Genomic DNA, 18788 nt, shown 5'->3' with positions numbered 1-18788 from the left:
TCGCGTTAGTATTTTGCAGCTGTGACTTATTAAACTGATAGTTCGGTAACTTTCACATCTGTCAACACCTGATTTCTTTGGGATTGGAATTATTATATTCTTCTTGAAGTCTAGGGGTATTTCGCCTGTCTCATACATCGTGCTCACCAGATGGTAGAGTTTTGTCATGACTGGCTCTCCCGAGGCCATCAGTAGTTCTAATGGAATGTTGTCTACTCCCGGGGCCTTGTTTCGACTCAGGTCTTTCAGTGCTCTGTCAAACTCTTCACGCAGTATCTTGTCTCCCATTTCGTCTTCATCTACATCCTCTTCCATTTGCATAATATTGTCCTCAAGTACATCGCCCTTGTATAGGGTAAACCCTCTATATACTCCTTCCACCTTTCTGCCTTCCCTTCTTTGGATAGAACTGGGTTTCCATCTGAGCTCTTGATATTCATACAAGTGGTTCTCTTCTCTCCGAAGGTCTCTTTAATTTTCCTGTAGGCAGTTTCTATCTTACCCCTAGTGAGACAAGCCTCTACATCCTTACATTTGTCCTCTAGCCATCCCTGCGTAACCATTTTGCACTTCCTGTCGATCTCATTTTTGAGACGTTTGTATTCCTTTTTGCCTGCTTCATTTACTGCATTTTTATATTTTCTCCTTTCATCAATTAAATTCAATATTTCTTCTGTTATCCAAGGATTTCTACTAGCCCTCGTCTTTTTACCTACTTGATCCTCTGCTGCCTTCACTACTTCATCCCTCAGAGCTACCCATTCTTCTTCTACTGTATTTCTTTCCCCCATTCCTGTCAATTGTTCCCTTATGCTCTCCCTGAAACTCTCTACAACCTCTGGTTCTTTCAGTTTGTCCAGGTCCCATCTCCTTAAATTAGCACCTTTTTGCAGTTTGTTCAGTTTCAATCTGCAGTTCATAACCAATAGATTGTGGTCAGAATCCACATCTGCCTCAGGAAATGTCTTACAATTTAAAACCTGGTTCCTAAATCTCTGTCTTACCATTATATAATCTATCTGATACCTTTTAGTATCTCCAGGGTTCTTCCATGTATACAACCTTCTTTCATGATTCTTAAACCAAGTGTTAGCTATGATTAAGTTATGATCTGTGCAAAATTCTTCCAGGCGGCTTCCTCTTTCATTCCTTACCCCCATTCCAGATTCACCTACTATGTTTCCTTCTCTCCCTTTTCCTACTGACGAATTCCAGTCACCCATGACTATTAAATTTTCGTCTCCCTTCACTACCTGAATAATTTCTTTTATCTCGTCATACATTTCATCTATTTCTTCATCATTTGCAGAGCTAGTTGGCATATAAACTTGTACTACTGTAGTAGGCATGGGCTTTGTGTCTATCTTGGCCACAATAATGCGTTCACTATGTTGTTTGTAGTAGCTAACCCACACTCCTATTTTTTTATTCATTATTAAAACTACTCCTGCATTACCCCTATTTGATATTGTATTTATAACCCTGTAATAACCTGACCAAAAGTCTTGTTCCTCCTGCCACTGAACTTCACTAATTCCCACTATATCTAACTTTAACCTATCCATTTCCCTTTTTAAATTTTCTAACCTACCTGCCCGATTATATGAACTTTGTTGCAACCATTGAGCAGTATTCCATGTGGCCATCAGACTTCTTGTTACCTTTCATTTTAATTAAAAGTATATCTAAAGCTAATGTTCTCTGTCTCAGAGCCTTTCTCTCATACTGAGTCCTCTGTACTGATACTGTTACTGTTGTTGTTGTTGTTGTTGTTGTTGGTGGTGGTGGTGGTGGTGGTGGTGGTGGTGGTCTTCAGTCCGCAGACTGATTTGAGATCAGTTCTCCATGCTACACTGTGCTGTGTTAGCCTCTTCACCTCCACATAACTACTACAACCTACATCAATTTGGAGCTGCTTACTGCATTATAGCCTTGCCCTCTCCCTTTCTGTAAAATTTTTACACCCCACACTTCCTTCCATGCCGCAGAATGTGTCTTATTAATCAGTTCCTTGTTTAGTCAAGACTTCCTATAAATTTCTTCCCCCCCCCCCCCCCCCCCCCATTTAATTTAGTATCTCATTTATTATTCAATCCATCTTATCTTCAGTATTATTCTGTAGCACCACATTTCAAAAACTTCTATTCTTTTCTTGCCTGAACTGCTTATCATCAGTGTTTCACTTTTGCACAAGGCTACACTCCAGGCAAACACCAAGGAACATCAGGTGAAGTAACAGTAAATCTTATTGCACCTTTGAGGTAGTGCACCTCGAGTTACACTGACTTGGCTATGCTGCATTTCACCATTAGGTGCCTGGCAGAGGATTCATCAAAACACTTTTACTATTCCTCTGCCATTCCATTCTCTAAAACTTTCTTGAAAAAGCCTTGATGCATCAAAAACACCTTTGTTTTCATGATTGACACCCCAACTCGCACATCATATCCCTGACACTCTCTCCCATATTTTGTGATAGTACAAAACAACCTTAAATTCTTTGAACTTTTTCAATGTGTTCCATCAATCCTGTCTGGTAAGGAGACCATACCGCACAGCAGAATTCTAGCAGAGGGCAGACAAGCATAGTGTAAGCAGTCTCTTCAGTAGACCTGTTGTATCTTCTAACTGTTCTGCCAATAAAAGTCAGTTTTTGATTTGCTTTCCCTAAAACATTATCTGTGTGATTGTTCAGATTTCAGGAACATTGCATCATAATTCTGAACAACACAGGCACTATAATATCATATTAATCCACTGACACCAGGCAGGCAACTTTCATTTAAATTTGGCTCCTTTGTATGGGAATGTACATAATGAATGGACGAGTGCATTTTGTAGACACATGGAAGTTTGGTTCTGGCCATGGGACATGCTCGGACAGCGTAGTGGTAAGGCAGCAGCATGCAATTAGAGGGAAATTTGGGTTGAGTCCCAGTCTGGCACAAATTTTCATTGTCGTCATTCCGTTACACAGCTGATGGTTGTTCGTATTTGCGACTATGACTACATTTCATGTACTTCTCCCTGTGTTAACCTGCAGACAGATTTGATAGCATACTCTGACTCAGTTCTGTCCTACGCCATAATCTTCTGATGTGTTGGAGTCAAATTGAAAAAGGTATTTATGCTATAGAAGGTGCAACAAGATTATAGTGACAAGTAGATAAGTAAATAACTTGAAGTTTCTGAAGGGAGCCAAGAATTCGTATACATACTTGTCAATATGTATACTCTATACTGGTATTTCTGGTTAGTAACAAGACTGAATTTAGGGTGAATTCAGGAATTCACTAACACAATACGAGGTGTAAAATATAACTTCTCCATAGACTGTGTATTAATATCTAGGATTGAGGGTGGAGCTATTTTATTCTGGTGGGAAGGGTTATAACTGGTTGTCAGTTGACTTCTGACAGAAAACTGAAAATTGACAAATATTTAAAGTAAAAGTAAAAGAATACATTAGTCACCCTGTTTACAATATATCAGAACACTTGTACTCAAGAACGTAAATTCCACATATCTCGCTGAGCAAGGTGGCACAGTGGTTAGCACATTGGACCCACATTCAGGATGACGATGGTTAAAACCTGCATTCAGCCATCCCGATTGTTTTTCGTGATTTCCCTAAATTGCTTCAGGCAAATGCCAGGATGTTTTCTGGCATTGTTGTGTTGTGTCGTGGCCGACTTCCCTCCCCGTCCTTCCCTAATCTAATGGGACCGATGACCTCGCTGTTTGGTCCCCTCCCCCACATCAACGAACCAATCCATGTATCTTTGCCATTATATAAACAGCTGGTTGTCTGAATAAAGGTGCTGAAACACTTTGTTTGAAGTGCTAAATTAAAACAGCCGCTAATTAGTTTAGGGAGAGGAGTACCTTGTTTTCTATTTTCTTTTTTTCCAAAGTAGTTGTTTCCCTCCTAACATAAATATACAAACTAATCTAGTTCTAAGTACCATAATTATAGTTTGAGTAGATTAGTGCTGGTAATAGTTTCTTGTTAGTATATTTCAAGGAAATGCAATATTCCAGTTCCAAAGAACGGTGGTTTTGACAGGTGTGAATATTATCGAACTATCAGTTTAATAAGTCGTGTTCGAAAAATACTGACAGGAATTCTTTACAGAAGAATGAAAAACTGGTAAAGCTGACCTTGGTGAATATCAATTTGGATTCTAGAGAAATGTAGGAACATGTGAGGCAATACTGAGCGTATGACATCTCGTAGAGGATATATTAAGGAAAGACAAACCTACATTTACAGCTTTTGTCATTTGTAGACTTTGAGAAAGCTCTGGATACCTATAGAAACAACTTTTTAACCTTTAAATTTATATTAAATTTTAACATATACCTCTTTTATCAGAAATAACGGAGATGGTGATTCACAGGTAGGCACAACAAAAAGATGTTTAGAAAGTGAGCTGTTGGCCAACAAGGCCTTCATTGAAAACACACACACACACACACACACACACACACACACACACACACACAAGCTTCTGAGGCTTCAGCAGTCTGTGTGTGTGTGTTTTGTCTATTTTTAATGAAAGCCTTGTTGGCTGAAAGCTCACTTTCTGACAGTCTTTTTGTTGTTTCTATCTGTGACTCAATGTCTCCGTTATGTGGTGAGTAGCAACTATCCTTTTCATAATATTGTTATGTTCCATCCTGGATCTTCCACTGTTTGTTTTTTTCTTTTTCAGAAATACTTTTTGAGCTATTGCCAGTCTGCATTTTATGTCTCCTCCACTTCGGCCATCATCAGTTCTTTTGCTTCCCAAATAGCAAACCTCTTCTACCACTTTTAATGTCTCATCTCCTAATCTAATTCCCTTAGCATTGCATTATACAAGTTATCCTTGTTTTATTTTTGTTGATGTTCATTTGATAATCTCTTTTCAAAACTTTATCCGTGCTATTCAAGTGCTCTCCCAAGTTTTCTCGCATCTGACAGAATTACACTGTCATTGGCAAACCTCAAAAGTTTTTGTTTTTCCTCCCTGAACTTCCAAATTTTTCCTTGATTTCTTTCAGTCTTCAGATTGACTAACATTGGGGATAAGCTACAACCTGTCTCACTTGCTTCTCAACTATGGCTTCCCTTTCACGTCCTTCAACACTTATAACTACCGTTGGGTCTCTCTGCAAATTGTAAATAACCTTTGGCTTCCTTTATTTTATCCCTACTACCTTCAAAAATTGACCACGACTTATTAAATTGATGGTTTGGTAGTAGAATTGCCGGCTGCGGTGGCCGAGCAGTTCTAGGTGCTTCAGTCCGGAACCACGCGGCGGCTGCTGCGGTTGCAGGTTCGAATCCTGCCTTGGCCATGGATGTGTGAGATGTCCTTAGATTAGTTAGGTTTAAGTAGTTCTAGGTCTAGGGGACTGATGACCTCAGATCTTAAGTCCGATAGTGCTTTGAGCCATTTGAACCATTTCTAACTGGGTGTTGTGTGATGTCCTTAGGTTAGTTAGGTTTAAGCAGTTCTAAGTATAGGGGACTGATGACCATAGATGTTAAGTCCCATAGTGATCAGAGCCATTTGAACCATTTTGAACCATTTGTAGTAGAATACACATCTATCAGCACCAGTCTTCTTTGGAATTGGAACTGTTACATTCTTCTTAAAGTCTGCGAGTATCTCACCTGTCTCATTTATCTTGCACACCAGGTGGAATAATTTTGTCATTGCTGGCTCTCCCACAGAACTCATTAATTTTGAGAGAAGTAGTCTATTTCATGGGCCTTGTTGTGGTGTAGGTTTTTCAGTAATCTTTCAAATTCTCCTTACGGTATTGTATCTCCCATGTCATCTTCACCTTCTTCTCCGTCTCTTCCTCTTACATAATCTTCTTCTTCTTCTCCCTCTCTTCCTCTCACATCGTCTTCTAGTTTGTTTCCCTTATAAACACTCTATATATTCATTCCATTTTTCAGCCTTCTCTTCCTTGCTTAATCCTGCATTGCCATTTGAGCTCTTGATATCGTACAGTTGCTCTCTTTTGTCCAAAGGTCTCTTTGATTTTCTGACACCATCTATCTTTCCCATAGGTATGCATGCTTCTACAGCCTTGCATTTGTCTTCTAGCCATTCCTGCTTTACCATTTTCTGCTTTCTGTCTATCTCATTTTTAGATGTCTGTATTCCCTTTTGCCTGCTTCCTTTGCTGCATGTTTATAATTTCCCCATTCATCAGTTAAATTTAGTATCTCGTTTCATCCAAAGATTTCTACTAGACCTTGTCTTTTTACTTATGATCTCCACTGCCTTCCCTATTTCACCTCTTAAAGCTCTCCATTTGCCTTCTATTGTCTTCCTTTTCTTTGTTTCAGTCCAGCGCTGCCTAATGCTCTTTCTGAAACTCCCAACAAGCTCTGGTTCCATTGATTTATTAAAGTCATATCTCCTTAATTTCCTACACCTTTTTGCAATGACTTCAGTTTCACTCTGCAGTTCATAACCAATACATCTTAGAGTCCACATCAGCCCCTGGAAGTGTATGCATACATAACCTCCTTTCATTACTCTTAAGGCAAGTGTTAGCAATGGCTAAATTACAATGTGTGTAAAATTCTACAAGGATCTTCCATCCCCCCCAGCCCATTGTTCTCTTCCTTCGTTCTCTTTCTTTTCACATTATTGAATTCCAGTGATCCATCACAATTAAATTTTCTTCTCCCTTAACTACCTGAATAATTTCGTTTATCTCATTTTACATTATTTCAGTCTCATCAGTTTGTTGACATAGTAGCTTGTACTACGGTGGTGGTTGTTGTCTTCATGCCTGTCTGTGATAAGTCACCACACTGTTCAAAATAGTTTAGCCACATTGCTGTTTTCTTTTTTATTACGGCTCCTGCATTATCACTATTTGATTTTGTAGTTATAACCTTACACTCATCTGATCAGAAGTCCTGTTGTACTTGCCACTGACCTTCACTAATACCCATGGTAACAAACTTCATGCTATCCATTCCTGTTTTAATTTCATTAACCTACCTAACATTTCACACCCTGACTCACAGAATGTCAGTGATCCTGATGGGGAGACCATTTTGCCTCTGGAATATTTTACCTAAGATTATGTGATTGTCATTAAGCCATACAGTAGAGCTGTGTACCCCTGGAGGAAAAAAAAAAAAGGGCTGTAGCTTCATCTTGCTTTCAGCCTGGAATATTTTACCTAAGATTATGTGATTGTCATTAAGCCATACAGTAGAGCTGTGTACCCCTGGAGGAAAAAAAAAGGGCTGTAGCTTCCTCTTGCTTTCAGCCGTCTGCAATACCAGCACAGCAAGGCTGTGTTGGGTGGTAATGTTACAAGGCCATATCAGTCAGTTACCCAGAATGTTGCTCCTGAAACTACTGAAAAGGCTGCTGCCGTGCTTCAGAAACCACTGGTTATTATGGTTGTTCCACAGTACCCCTCGATTGTGGCTGTCTGTATCACTGAGGCACGTAAACCATCCCACTTTAGTAGGGACCATTGTTCATGGGTAATCTACACATTGCTTCCATAATTATCATGTTTCATCTTGCTCTTTCCTTTATCATCATGTAAGGATCCAGGCCATTAGCCTGATGTGGACCAGTGCGAGATGCTCCTACTCACATTTTCTAACTTCCCCCTTATTGTTCCTTAATCTACTTCTTAGTCTCCTCTTACCTTTTGGTCTCCTTGTGTCTTCTGTGTACATTCCATCCAACATATCTGACACAACTACTCACTCTAATTGGGTCACTGTTTTGAGAAAGAGTATTGGGTGTGGATGGATGGATATATGTAACACTATTACATGCTTAGGTTCTGCAAGCCCAGCCCTATACTTCCCTGCAAACATATTGACTTTTGAAACAACGTAAATCAAAATTTGTCTAATCCTATGTTTGTTTTGCAGCTTACTGCAGCTGACTTTAAGGACACTCTAGTAACACTGGGGTTTACTGACCAGCATCAAGAAGTGCTATGTTCATTTTATGAAGGAGTGAAGTCTGAGATCAGAGATGTTCTCTCTAATATGACAGTTAGTCTTCCACATTATAAAAATCTTGAATGGAGGTTTGAAGCTCAAGTAAGCCAGTTTTTCTTTTTATGTGTGTGTTAATGGTATTGCTAAGCATACTAGCTTTTGGATGTATTGATAGATAATGTAGTGTAATAAATTACACACTGTTATTTTGAAATTGTGCAGTGCATTTGACTGACACATTCAAAATGTATTTTGTGAGTGCCTAAGATCATCTTTAAAAGATCTATTGTTGGAGGGCCAACCTGATCTATGACCATTCATCCATCACCATAGATGAAAATGTTGGAGCTTGAACTAGTGCAAGCACAGTTCGCTCAGTAGTGTGTGTGTGTCCAAAATGTGCTCTATGTAACTGAGGCAACAAAGGCAGTCATCTGCGAAGTGTGATCCACAAACCATTCTGTAACAGCCCTGCAGAGATGGAGCCATGAGATGAAAGTCACCGTAGAATAGAGTAGATGAATGAACAGATATATATGAGTGACAGTATGTTCCTTTATTGTTAGGCAGTGATAAATGATGGCAGATATATCAGAGAGCTGAAACTTTCTGCCAGATCAAAACTGTGTGCTGGACCAGGACTCAAACCTGGAACTTTCCTAAAACTGTCAGCTGCACTTTACATTGTTTGGAGACTGTTCAGTTCACATTATGACTCAGGGGATTACACTGTGGCTGTAATGGTTTTACCCAGGTTGAGGTATTCACAATACACCTTTGATTTGGTGACATGTGAAAATCCCAGTTTCTGGGATAGTGCCCCTATCCTGAGGAATTCACAACCTGGACATTATTAAATGAACTGATATTGCATTCTGACACTTATACTGCACTAGGCCAGGGCTTCACAACCAATGTGCTCTGCAAGCAGTTGGCAACCACTGGCCATTGAGCACCAGTCACTGCAACCACTCTTATCACAGGGAAGGGTGGGGAACCATGTGGCGACCTGAATGGGAACAATGCATTTAATGATGCAGTTCCACATATTTCTGAGGCTAATTTATTTTGCAACCAGTAGCATGTAAGTCACAGTAAATGAGATTTCACTGCTATATGGAAAACAAAAAACTTAAAAAGTACAGCTACCTCTTAATTTTATTATTGCTCATTTCAGTTAATCAGATATTACAAATGTAATGATTTTTAACCAAGTCTTGCACTCTTGGTCCTCTTTGTGCATCCTTTCATGTGCATTACAGGTGCAGTGTGCAATTCAGGTGATCATCTGATATTTTATTGTTCTTCTTTCATGAAAACAGTTGCCCAGGTATAGATGGAACCATACATTGATAATTTGACTGCAGCCATGTTGTGCACATTAGGAACTAGATTCGGAGGCATTTTCTTTGTCCAGCTAATTCATCCAAAGTGACAGTTTCATTTTTAATGCACAAGCATCAAAAATGAAACTGTAACTTTGGGCAAATTGCTCAAAGAAATGAGTTATCAGTAGATCCTTGCCCTCAAATAAAATGCTGAAGTTGTTCAAAATGGCTGATTATTTTGACAAGGAATGTCAGATCACTTTTCCATGAGTACTTTTTTGAGTTTAGAAATATACCCATTACTCATTTCGAGAAAAATAGCACTTTGATCCAAAAGATAAAAAAAATCAGTTTAACAATTGGCCCCAAATAAGGTCTGCACCTCATTGCAATAAGGAAGAATTTTGTACTGGTTGTTGATATTTTCAAGAAAGTTCTTGAATTACATTTTTGAAAGTGACATTCTTTGCACATAAATTCCTCAGGTGAAGCTTGCAATGAACACCTGTAATTTCATTGGGTACTGGAAGGTTTCCCATTTAGTCTTTCACTTGCACTACGAATCCCCTCAGTTATTTCACAAGATGGCTGCACTCTGTCTGTGCATACAGAAAACAATAGATCACATGAGTTTTCATATTCTACATTGTTACTAAGTCCAGAAGCTCTTACATGACCTGTTGTTCACTGTTTACATGTTTGATAGGTAGCTAGCTAGGCTGTGTCCTTAATGTCTGTACTTTCTTCAATTACGACAGAATACACAAAAAACTCTTTACAAAGATTTGCAAGCTGACTGCCATATCCTGTATGCAATGCATAAGTGCCATTTTTGGTAGTAGCACCATCCAAAATGGTTCTTCTGAACTGGTCATAAATGTTCAGCTGCAACTACTAACCAGTTTTTATTAAATCACTGTCAGTGAAAAGTTGCAAGAACTCTGCTAAAAGTATTGCAGTTGTGTAACTCTCCTGACCAGCAGGCTCACTTCATTTTTCTGTCTTTATGCTCCTCTTCAGAGAGCTTACTTTCAAGTTTTAAGACTGCTTGTACACTCTCGGGTCCTTCACATGTTCCAGTTCCATATGCTTTGATGTGACAAGACATGTAACATGTAAAGTTGTTGTAAATTGAATTTCTGAAAAGTATCCCATGTCTTCCACCAACTACAGTACTCAGGGCATTCCATCGTGGCTAGTTTCTGTGCTCCCACTGAGAGAATCTCTGCTCTCTCCTATCACTCATAATCTATTCTGATATATAAAAAGATTTTAACCATTTCTTCCACCAACTCTCCACAGTTTGTGTTCCTGTTCCTTTACCACTATTGAAGCCACCTCCCCGTGTACTAACATCCCTTAAGTCTGTGGCCTTACTGCTATTGAACACTACCTTTGTCAGTGCCCGACTGTCTCCATATGTACAATCTCCTTCCTGGTCACCATGAACAACTCCATCCCCAGTCACAATTACTTCACCCTTGAAGGCATTACATACAAACAAATACATGATATAGGAATGGCCACCTGTGTTTCACCATCCTGTGCCAACCTGTTTATTGACCATACAGAGAAATCCTTTGTGACCATTCAGAATCTCAAACACTTCATGTGGTCCAGATTCATTGATGGCATCTCCATGGTCTGGAATGAGGGTGAGGACACCCTATTCACATTTCTCCAGAAGCTTAACATCTTCTCCCCCATTCGCTTCACCTGCTTCTCCTCAACCCAACATGTCACCTTCCTCAACATTGACCTCCACCTCATAGATGGCTACATCAGTACTTCTGTCCAAATCAACCTACCAAACACCAGCAATACCTCCACTTTGACAGCTGCCAACCATTCCACACCAAGTAGTCTGTTCCATACGGCCTAGCCACCTATGGACATGACATGTGTAGTGATGAGGAGTCCTTCGCCAAGTATATCAGAGATCTGCTTAGGCTTTCGCAAGCTGAAACTACCCTCCCAACCCTGTAAAGAAACAGATCTCCCATGCCTTACCTCTCTAGTCACCTGCCCCTCCCACATGCCCTCTACCTGGCCACAAAGGAGAACTCCCCTCATGACTCAGTACCAACCAGCATCTGAATCACATTCTTCACCAGGGTTTTGACTAAATCTTGTCATACCCTGATATAAGGTATATCCTGTCCGTTATCCTTCCCACCCTCCCTCCTGGCTCATATCCCTGAAATAGACATAATGCATACATTGTCGTACCACCATCACTTGCTGCAGTGTGGTCACAGACATCACCTACCCCATCAGAGGCAGGGGTACTTTTGAAAGCAGTCATGTGATATACAAACTAAGCTGCAACTAATGTGCTGTTTTCTACTTTGGCATGTTAATAAGAAGCTGTCTGTCTGTATGGATAGCCACTGACAATCTGTTACCAAGAGACAACTGGACCATCCAGTTGCTGAACATGCTGCCCAACACATTGTGCTTCAGTTAATTGACTATTTCATAGTGTGTGGCATCTGGATCCTTCCTACCGACACCAATTTTTCTGAATTGCCCAAGTGAGAACTGTCCCTGCAATATATCCTATGTTCCCATAACCCCCCTGGCCTCAACCTATGCTAGTCCCTGTCCTTCACCCACCTATCCTTATCTGTACCACTCCAGCACTGCACAGCCTTCTATTCCATCAATACGCCCACAAGTCTGTTTCCCCTCCTTTATGTGTCTCCTTTTTGCGCTCCCCTTCCACCTCCCCCCCCCCCTCCTCAAACCTCACAAATGAGCTGAGCCTAGCAGTCTTACCCTTTCCCTACCATGTGTCTGTATACTCTTACAAGCAGCAGTACACACTCCCCCACCCCTATACTGCTTTCCCTCCCCTCATCCTGTTTTCCCTCCCCCCATCCTGTTTTCCCTCCCCCCATCCTGTTTTCCCTCCCCCCATCCTGTTTTCCCTCCCCCCATCCTGTTTTCCCTCCCCCTCCCCACCCCAGCCCTTTCTTAACCCTTCCTGCCCACAGATTGCTTCTCCCATCAGGCACCCACAGATTGATTCTCTCATCAGGCATAGTCAGTCTCTCTCTCTCTCTCTCTCTCTCTCTCTCTCTCTCTCTCTCTCTCTGTGTGTGTGTGTGTGTGTGTGTGTGTGTGTGTGTGTTCTCTCTCTCTCTCTCTCTCTCTCTCTCTCTCTCTCTCTCTGTGTGTGTGTGTGTGTGTGTGTGTGTGTGTGTGTGTGTGTGTGTGTGTGTGTGTTTTAGGAGGCGGCCGCCTATTAGCTGAAAGCTCAAATGTGTAGCAATCTTTTTCTTGTACTTATCTGCAACTCAACTTCTCCTCTGTATGGTGAGTAGCAATGTATCTTTCTTACAATATTACCAGTAGTCCATCCTGATTTTCCATTGTTTGAAATATACTCATTACACTGTTTGATCATGTGTTTACCATAAATTGCAATTACACTGAAGCCTTTGGGAGAAAGTAATATAGCATATTATTTGTTCTTTGTTACAACAAAAAATATTATGTGTGAGATAAAAATGGTTTGTATGTATTCCTTTTCTTTTCAGGTAGCATCAAGATCATTAATGCAACAGGTAACTCCCCTTATAACAATGAATCTTACATTGACAGAAGCTGGTAAGGGTGATAACAATATTTGCCTTCAAACAGATCCAAATAATTTACTTCATATTACACAAGTACTTGAAGAAGCCCTCCGTGAAGCAAAGAGTCAGCACACACGCAGGGTTTTACGGAGCTTTAAATAGAAAATATCCTGTTTGCTCTCTCTCACACCTGTTTACAGTGCTTTCATATTGAAAGCAAATATGTTGCTAACTGTGGAGCTTACAGACCAGAATTACATGCATATTCTTACAGAAGATTTGGTGCCAAAGAGAAATGACATGATTTGGATAAAGTTCTGATTGCTGGAAGCAGTACAGTTATTGCAGTTTGTCTGGTATCTGAAATCAAATGAGCAAGAGATAAATTACATATGTTAGAATTAATGGACAATACTTTCCAGTGTTTTGCTCACATTGTTACATGCATAATTGTTTTCGTCTTTTTTTAGGTTTCAAATGCTGTAAAGCGTATATATTCCAAATAAAATATATACTTTTTGTTTTTATTTTTAAGTGTAATTCATTCTTCACCAACATTAGTCAGTTTACTTGTGATCTCATTTGTTCATTCATTTCTTAACTATTTGAATCTTTGAGTAGATGTATCTATCCACAGCAGTCTTTCATTCTTAATATAATGTGAAGAAGTAGGACAGTAATCGTCTTTACTTGATCCAGCCATCTGCCTACTTGTCCTGCAGTATCTCCGTCTACCGAAATAGTGTATCCCCATTTCGGTAATGATATTTTTATCTTTGTTAAAAAAGTTTCAGTAAATCTAAGTATGTAGAAAAGAAGGGCTAATGGGAAGTGGAGGTGTTCATTGATTACAGTAGAAAAGAAACTCTAATTTACTGATATTGTAATTGAAACTGCTGAGGCAAGGTTCATTTTCATGGCTGGGCAATAATTCATAACTGGGGTACCTGACCATCACTTTCACCTTCAGATGTAACAAAATGTGAAAATTTAGCACTCTGTAGGAGAATGTGGTGGGACTACACTATGTGATGAAAGGTATCTGAACACCCCCAAAAACATAAGTTTTTTATATTAGGTGTGTTGTGCTGCCACCTACTGCATATTAATGACTTCAGTAGTCATTAGACATAATGAGAGAGCAGAATGGGGCACTCCGCCGAACTCACGGACTTCGAATGTGGTCTGGTGACTGGGTGACACTTGGGTCATACGTCTGTATGCGAGATTTCCACACTCCTAAACATCCCTAGGTCCACTGTTTCTGATGTATAGTGAAGTGGAAACGTGAAGGGACACGTACAGAACAAAAGTGTACAGGCCAACCTTGTCTGTTGACTGACAGAGACCGCCAACAGTTGAAGAGGGTTGTAATGTGTAATAGGCAGACATTTATCCAGACCATCACACAGAAATGCCAAACTGCATCAGGAGCCATTGCAAGTACCATGACAGTTAGGTGGGATGTGAGAAAACTTGGATATCATGGTCGAGTGGCTACTCGGAAGCCACACATCATGTCGGTAAATACCAAACAATGCCTCGCTTGGTGTAAGGTGTGTAAACATTGGACAATTGAACAGTGGAAGAAACATTGTGTGGACTGACGAATCACGGTACACAATGCGGCAAGCCGATGGCAGGGTGAGGATATGGCGAAAGACAAGTGAATGTCATCTGCCAGTGTGTGCAGTGCAAACAGTAAAATTAGGAGGTGGTGGTGTTATGGTGTGGTCATGTTTTTCACGGAAGGGGCTTGCACCCCTTGATGTTTTGTGTGGCACTATCTCACCACAGGCTTACATTGATGTTTTAATCACCTTCTTGATTCCCACTCTTGAAGAGCAATTCAGGGATGGCGATTGCATCGTTCAACACGTGGTTACACAACCATAACATCCCTGCAATGGAGTGACCTGCACAGTGTCCTGACCTGAATCCTATAGAACACCTTTGGGATGTTTTGGAACGCCGACTACTTGCCAGGCCTCACCAACCGACATTGATACCTCTCCTCAGTGGAGCATTCCATGAAGAATGGGGAGCCATTCCCCAAGAAATCTTCCAGCACCTGATTGAACGTATGCTTGCGAGAGTGGATGCTATCATCAAGGCTAAGGGTGGGCCAACACCATATTGAATTCTACCATTACCGATGGAGGTCACCACGAAATTGTAAGCAATTTTCAGCCAGGTTTCCGGATACTTTTGATCACACAGTGTATGTTTAGAATAATAGCGGACAAAGCACCGGGCAGATATGTACCTTGTTGAATAGTTCATAACGGGAGCAACCCTAGTCTTCACGGGAGTTTTAACCTCTTCACAGGCAGTGGGAAGTATACTTAGCACCAGTGAAGCTTGGTGGCAGGAGGAACAGGACTTCTCGTCAGGTGTGCACAGGTTTGTAAACACATAATCAAATAGGGATAATGCAGGTGTAGGTTTAATAATGAATAAGTAAATAGAAAAGTTGGTAAGCTAATACAAACAGCATAGTGAACACATTATCGTGGCCATTATAGATATGAAGCCCACACCTAGCACAGTAGTATAAGTTTATATGCGAACTGTCTCCAAAGATGACAAAGAGATTGATGAAATGTATGGTGAGATAAAAGAAATTATTCAGATAGTGAAGGGAGACAAAAATTTAATAGTCATGGGTGACTGGATTTTGATAGGAGGAAAAGGAAGAGAAGGAAACGTAGTAGGTGAATATGGAATGGGGGTAAGGAATGAAAGAGGAAGCCACGTGATAGAATTCTGCACAGAGCGTAATTTAATCTCCGCCAACACTTGGTTTAAGAAATGTAAAAGAAGGCCGTATATGTGAAAGAGACCTGGAGACGCCAGAAGGTTTCAGATTGTTTATATAATGATTAGACAGCGATTTCAGAACCAGCTTTTAAATTGTAAGACATTTCCAGGGACAGATGTGGACTCGGACAACTATTTATTGGTTATGAACTGTAGATTAAAACTGAAGAAATTGCAAAAAGGTAGGAAATTAAGGAAGTGGGACCTGGATAAACTGAAAGAACCAGAGGTTGTTGAGAGTTTCAGAGGGAACAGTAGGGATTGATTGACAACAGCAGGAGAAAGGATGGTTCAAATGGCTCTGAGCACTATGGGACTTAACATCGATGGTCATCAGTCCCCTAGAACTTAGAACTACTTAAACCTAACTAACCTAAGAACAGCACACAACACTCAGTCATCACGAGGCAGAGAAAATCCCTGACCCCGCCAGGAATCGAACCCGGGCGCGGGAAGCGAGAACGCTACCGCACGACCACGAGCTGCGGACGCAGGAGAAAGGAATACAGTAGAAGAAGAATGGGTAGCGTTGAGAGATGACATAGTGAAGGCAATAGAGGATGAAATAGGTAAAAAAAAAAGGGAAGGTGTAGCAGAAATCCTTGGATGACACAAGAGATATTGAATTTAACTGGTAAAAGGAGAAAATGTAAAAATACAGTAAATGAAGCTGGCAACAGCGAATAAAAACATTTAAAAAAAAAGAGATTGACAGGAAATGAAAAATGGCTGAGCAGGAATGGTTAGAGGACAAATGTAAGTATTTAGAAGCGTATGTCACTAGGGGAAAGGCAGATACAGTGTACAGGGAAGTTAAGGAGGCCTTTGGGGAAAAGATAGCCACCTGTATGAATATCAAGAGTACAGATGGGAAACCACTCCTAAGCAAAGAAGTGAAAGCTTAGAGGTGGAAGTAGAACATAGAAAGTCTGTACAAGGGAGATGTACTTGAGGGCAAAATTTTAGAAATAGAAGAGGACGTAAATGTAGATGAGTTGGGAGACATGGTACTGCTAGAAGAATTTGACAGAGTACAGAAGAACCTAAGGTGAAACAAGGCCCCAGGAGTAGATGACATTCCATTGAAACTGCTACTAATGATAGCCTTGGAAGAGCCAGCAATGACAAAACTCTTCCATCTGGCGAATAAGATGTATGAAACAGTTGAAATACCCACAGACTTCAAAAATAATATAATAATTCTAATTCCAAAGAGAGCAAGTTCTGACAGGTGTGAATATTACTGAACTAATAGTTTAATAAGTCGTGGTTGTAAAATACTAGCATGAATATTATTTACGGAAGAATGGAAAAAGTGGTAGAAGCCAACCTTGGGGTAGATCAGTTTCAATTCTGGAGAAATGTAGGAACATGCAAGGCAATACTGATCCTACGACTTAGCGAGAAGATAGGTTAAGGAAAGGCAAATTTACATTTGTAGCATTGATAGAATTAGAGAAGGCTTTTGACAATGTTCTCTGAAATAACCTCAAAATTCTGAGGGTAGCAAGGATAAAACACAGGGAGTGAAAAGCTACTTACAACTTGTACAGAAACCAAACGGCAGTTGTAAGAGTTGTGGGATGTAAAGGGAAGCAGTGGTTGAAAAGGGAGTGAGATAGGGTTGTAGCCTATCCACTACGTTGTTCAATCTGCACTTTGAGTAAGCAGTAAAGGAAATAAAAGAAACATTTGGAGTAGGAATTAACCCTTTCTGCATCTGCGATTCCATATGGCATCATTAAGTATTCCTGGCTTTTTTGAGCTTCCTAATGCTTCAATGATACCGTTTGGCATCGCTTCACATGGTTCCAAGTGTGGCCAACAGATCACAGTGGCGTTTGCTTTCATGACTCGCCGTTTGTTTGAAGTGCAGAACAGAGTAGTGTTGTGAGTTGTTCTGCTGCATTTGTGAGTGAACAATAACTGTTGTGTTTAGTTTTATTCTGTGTATACTGAAATTCTTGGTTATGGAACCAACTTTATGTAGTTCCTCAAGGGCAAGGGAAAGAAATACGGTAAGTTTGCAATACAGTTATGTATGCATTTTTTTGAGTAATTGTTATGTAATTTCTAATGATGCCATTTGGAATCATTATTTTATTTATTAACCAAAAGCTTCAAAAGAACTTTTGCAATGGATATGGCATATGTGCAACATATACAGTAAATATTCATCACAAAAAAAAAAAAAAATTCCTCAATTTTTTTCTAAATGTGATGCACAATGTGTTGAAGTCCAGGAAGAAGAAACAAAAGCTTTGAAGTTTGCCGATGACTATAATTTTGTCAGAGACAGCAAAGGAGCTGAAAGAGCAGCTGCACGGAATGGACAGAGTTTTGAAAGGAGGATATGAGATGAAGAACAACAAAAGCAAAACAAGAATAATGGGATGTAGTCGAATTAAATCAGATGATGCTGAGGGAATTAGATTAGAGAAGGGAAAAAACCACTAAAAGTAGTGCATGAGTTTTTGCTATTTCAGCAGCAAAAAAACTGATGGTGGCTGGTTAGGAGAGGATATAAAATGTAGAGTGGCAATGGCAAGAAAAGCATTTCTGAAGAAGGAAATTTGTTAACATGAAGCATAGATCTGTTAACATCAAGTATAGGTTTAAGTGTCGGGAAGTATTTTCTGAAAGTATTTGTATGGAGTGTAGCCATGTACTGAAGTGAAATGAACAGTTTAGATGAGAAGAGAGCAGGAGATTTTGAAATGTGGTGCTAAAGAAGAATGCTGAAGATTAGATGAGTGGATCACTTAACTAATTTTATTTATTTATTTATTTTATTTATCCATCCGTTGACAATAAATATGTTAATGAGGACGAACTGAACAGAATTGGGCAGCAAAGAAATTTGTTGCACAATCTGACTAGGAGAAAGGATCAATTTGTAGGGTATGTTCTGTGACATCAAGGGATCACCAGTTTAGTAATGGAGGGAAGTGTGAGGGGTAAAAATTGTAGAGGGTGACCAAGAGATTTGTACAATAAGCAGATTCAGAAGGATGTAGGGTGCAGTAGTTACCGTACTTACTCGAATCTAAGCCGCACCTGAAAAATGAGACT

At 40.1% G+C, this 18788-nt stretch overlaps 1 protein-coding gene across 2 annotated transcripts in view; it reads left to right on the top strand.

Annotated features, from left to right (window-relative positions):
- Positions 1 to 13423, top strand: part of LOC126457835 (COMM domain-containing protein 2) — a 29937-nt gene extending 16514 nt beyond the window's left edge. For both annotated transcript variants that reach the window (XM_050094466.1, XM_050094465.1), the window contains 2 exons: positions 7916 to 8089; positions 12858 to 13423. In XM_050094466.1, the coding sequence (XP_049950423.1) occupies positions 7916 to 8089; positions 12858 to 13058 (375 nt within the window). In that variant the 3' untranslated portion in view covers positions 13059 to 13423. The remainder of the gene's footprint in view (positions 1 to 7915; positions 8090 to 12857) is intronic.
- The last annotated feature ends 5365 nt before the right edge of the window (positions 13424 to 18788 follow it).

Source organism: Schistocerca serialis, chromosome 2 (assembly GCF_023864345.2).
Source record: "Schistocerca serialis cubense isolate TAMUIC-IGC-003099 chromosome 2, iqSchSeri2.2, whole genome shotgun sequence".
Classification (NCBI taxonomy): Eukaryota; Metazoa; Arthropoda; class Insecta; order Orthoptera; family Acrididae; genus Schistocerca; species Schistocerca serialis.
Note: the sequence above shows the minus strand (reverse complement) of the source record. Positions and strands in the feature narration are given on the sequence as shown.